General features: G+C 28.7%; 1 protein-coding gene across 1 annotated transcript; it reads right to left on the reverse strand.

The window, feature by feature from the left end:
• Positions 1 to 1540: 1540 nt before the first annotated feature.
• LOC113376056 (cAMP-specific 3',5'-cyclic phosphodiesterase-like) lies at positions 1541 to 3753 on the reverse strand. Its single transcript, XM_026615986.1, has 3 exons — positions 3647 to 3753; positions 2078 to 2240; positions 1541 to 1615 (listed from the first exon to the last, which is right to left on the reverse strand). The coding sequence occupies exons 1-3, from the start codon at positions 3670 to 3672 to the stop codon at positions 1541 to 1543; spliced, it is 264 nt and encodes an 87-aa protein (XP_026471771.1). The 5' UTR covers positions 3673 to 3753.
• Positions 3754 to 4159: the final 406 nt, after the last annotated feature.

Genomic DNA, 4159 nt, shown 5'->3' on the forward strand with positions numbered 1-4159 from the left:
TAAGAGCTAAAACTTTCATAGAATTGTTTTTTATTCAATTTGAAACCATCAAATTATCAGACTTATTTTAATAGAGATTTTATATCTATAATTTCAAGTAAAAAACTATTTATAATATATATATATCTATATATATATATATATATATATAATAATATATAAATATATATAGTGTAATTCAAGCTGGTGATGTGGGTATTGAATATACAAACCGCGGTTGTAATATATTATATATTTTTTTGAAAAATGAGTTTTATATTCGTCCGAAAAATATTTTTATTACAAGCTGTAAGTAATGGTATTGCCAATATTAATACCAACTCATAAATCTGTAATAGTCTAATAAAAATTAATCTTTGGCACTCTTAGATGCTTAAGTTTCAATAAATTATTCATATATCTAATATCGGCGGCTAATAAATTACGTTGTCTGCAAGAAATTGAACATTGTGAAGTTTATCCATAATTGTATTCTATTTCAAAAGTGGATTTGTAATGATACTCGTATATTGGTTTTTGCAATGTGACATTTGATTCTGATTACTATGAAGAATAAAGCAGACAATCCAATACAGTACACTGCGTCGTCCAATTGCACTATTTATATAGCGGATTTATGTAATGGGACAAAGTAAATGAGAAATAAAATACGATGTTTTATTTCAGATATTCTGAATTTAAGTTAGATTATTTGAAATAAGTACCATGGAACTATCGAAATAGCAAGTACCAATTTAACAATATAGGAAGAAGCTAACCTTAAAAGCCAATTCTCGAATAGAATTAAGATGTTGTGGGTCTATATTCTTATGAGTTGGTAGTGACCAACTGTTAATGTATGTATTTGCTGCGCGATTAGGCTTTTTACACATAAAACAAACTACGTTCGTTACTACCAACTCATACAAAGATAGACCTGTGAAGTAACATATCCATAACATTTCTATCTTATCCAAGAATTGGCCTCTTAAAATAAAAACATAAGATAGTATTGCATTAAAATTCTCATCTAAATCTGATAGACTGAAGAAGAAACTTCAATCGTGGAGTAAGTTACAGTGCAAAATCCAACAAGAGCAATAGTTCGAAGAGCGAAACTAATGGAGAATAAATTTAAAAAATCGATTTATCAATCAGGAAAGAATTGTCAATTAAAAAAAGATTGCTGGGCTTCTACCTTGGCACGCCAAGGTAGAAGGTGTACCAAGATAGAAGCCCAGCAATATTTTTTATTCACAATTCCTTCCTAATTGATTTATCGAAATTTTTGAAAATTATTCTCTATTTGTTTCGATCTTTGAGCTATTAGTTTCGTTGGACTTTTTCACTGTAATTTACTCCATTAACATTAAAAAAGTTTGAGAAAAATATTAATGAACACATAGATTTTTGTCGCTTCTGACTGCGATTATACTATTTGACAAAATAGTTTATAACAAAATATGTTTGGCCTAGTAAATGATTAATAATCGATATCATTTGACCAATAAGAACAATCAAAATTCGAAGTAAAAAATAGTATATGAAACAATCAGTCGTCCTAACAATCGTTTTGCAGCCATTGGGGTGCAACGGGGTATCCATTAGACAATAATCCTAAGATTGCAACCTTTATCTATACGCAATTAAGTATTAATATACTGTAAGATATATTTAACGTAGTGACAACACGCTATCACCAAATATACTACAATTAGTAATAACAACATTACCATTTTGAAAATATAGTAAATGCTATCTAACCAAAACAACGACAGATTTGGTATTTATTGATAAGGTCCTTATGCCATGACTGCCTGAGGTGGAAGAGACCCTGAACCTCAGTGATAAATTCTATTCAGGGCTGAATTTTGTCGCTGGATTAATTTTAATATTTAACGTAGTAACAACACGCGTTCACCAAATATACCACAATTAGTAATAACAATATTACCGTTGTTGTAATCGTAAATACTATCTAACCAAAACAACGACATGTCGGTTACCATTAATAATTCCTTATAAATTTTCTCTAGGCTAATTCTGAAGTCATTTATTCCATGGGTTTTTTCGACAATAATAATGTATAAAATCTTACCTTAAGTGATGCCATATCAGAAACACTGCGATGTGTCTGGATAGTTTCGAGTTGGTCCAGACACCAGTCAAGTTCTTCAGCCGTATCCGCGGCCAACCTGATGTAGGACTCATCGTTTGGGTTGAGTCGTGGTAACGGAGCATTGTTCGATGACCGACGGGACCTGAATTGAAATAAAAATAGAAATTTATTATGAGTGTTACATTGAATCATAATTCTATAGAATCTAAAAATATTTTCAATGTAAAAGATAAAATCTTACCAAACCTTGATAAAATAAAAGGGCACTAAATAAAAGCAAATTGGAACTGCTTGTACTCATAATCAAGTACACTATAATTTATTCAAAATCTTATATAATTATCACTATACCAAGTTTCAAAGGAAAAAATGTACATAATTATGTATCGTTGTAAATCAATAGCAAAAGGTCAGATTTTTTTTCTAATATAAATTACCATCTGCCTCATATTAGACATGTGGTAATTAAAATGATGCAATTGTTATACATTTCAAATATAGCCTCAAGTGAAAATGTCAACAAATACAGAGTATAGTTAATTAGTCATAATTGGATTAGACAACTACTGAGCTGCCATTCATTCAAAAATCCATATAATAAAGTCAAAACAATGCATTTAATTGTACGATTTACGATTTGAGTGTCATCCTTGCGCAGGGTATTGGATTTTAAATGGTTATCTCAGTAAAGTAAAACTTATATTAATTAATAGAAAAACGTAAAATTATCAAGATAACATATCAAGATCTTTAATTCCACGATCAGACTTCAATCCTCCAAATAAAAACATTATTAATATAATAATAAAAATAGTATTGCAGTTATTAAGCATTTTTGTCATGACAATAATATCTCTCCTTATTCGATCATTTGCTGTATTTCATACTTTTCCATTAAAGATGTAATACTCGATTATACGTTAAAATAAAGCGTTTTCTTATTATTGAAAACTCAAAAGTTCAAGCAAATCAAAGGTATTGGGATTTGAAAGGTAATTTGCATGAAAGCTTTAATGAAATCCATCTAAAGTCTTCGCTTTAATAATCAATCACTTTCAAACAACAAATTATCAAACTTTGAATTTCACTTGACGATTTTAGATTCAATCTATTAATGATAAGTTCGAGGAAATGAAGATAAATGTGATTATGGAACTAGAAAATTCTGATAATTATTTTCTACCGTAATACATTGCAATTTCTGCTTTGAATAATCCTTAATCCAATATAATTGCAAACAAAAAATCAATGAAAGGCAAAATATTTTAATTTTGACCAATTTTTTGTATGAAAGATATTGTGATGAATAATGATTTTAGTAAAAATTACAAAAAATGGTCAAAATTGTTTACCTATTCAAAAAAAATATAATACAAAAATAAATCTATAAAAAATATTGGATTATTTTTTTCTTCTACGATTCTTTTCTTTGCACAAAGGCTATAAGACAGTAAAATAGTGTTTGATAATTCTTCGTAACATAACAATACTTCACAAAAAATTACAATTTCAACCATTTGATAATATTTTATCAGCTACTATATATACCTACGAAAATTCTGTTGTATAGTCATCTCATCGAATAGTTACTTGGATTTTGATAAATTTTGCTTGGCCTTTAACTGGCCTTTCATTATGCATAAAGCGGATAATAAAACGGTGTTTATATTTGTATAATTTTATTGTGGTCCAAAATTGGTTGACAGATGGTATTTATTTATAAGGTTCGTATGCCATGACTGACTGAGGTAAAAGAGACCCTGAATCTCAGGAGTCTCGTATTTATACGGTTCCAAATAACGGTACCGGCTTGTTATTAATGTCCAGTGAGGAATTTTGTTCAGGACTGAATTTTGTCGTCGGACGCATTTTAAAAAATTGAATAAGTTATTGATTAGTATATTATATATTAATATTAGTATATTAGTATTATATAGTATATTAGCAGAGTTTGGTTAAATCAAAGCCATATTTATAAAAAAACTAAAAATCTATGGCGTTTGCCTTTGTATATTTTTAAAAAATCAACATGCATCATCGATCAGCAGGTATATAGCAAAG

The sequence above is a fragment of the Ctenocephalides felis genome, unplaced genomic scaffold (assembly GCF_003426905.1).
Source record: "Ctenocephalides felis isolate EL2017-DRISC unplaced genomic scaffold, ASM342690v1 CF-g0.4_SCAFFOLD_01886, whole genome shotgun sequence".
Lineage (NCBI taxonomy): Eukaryota > Metazoa > Arthropoda > Insecta > Siphonaptera > Pulicidae > Ctenocephalides > Ctenocephalides felis.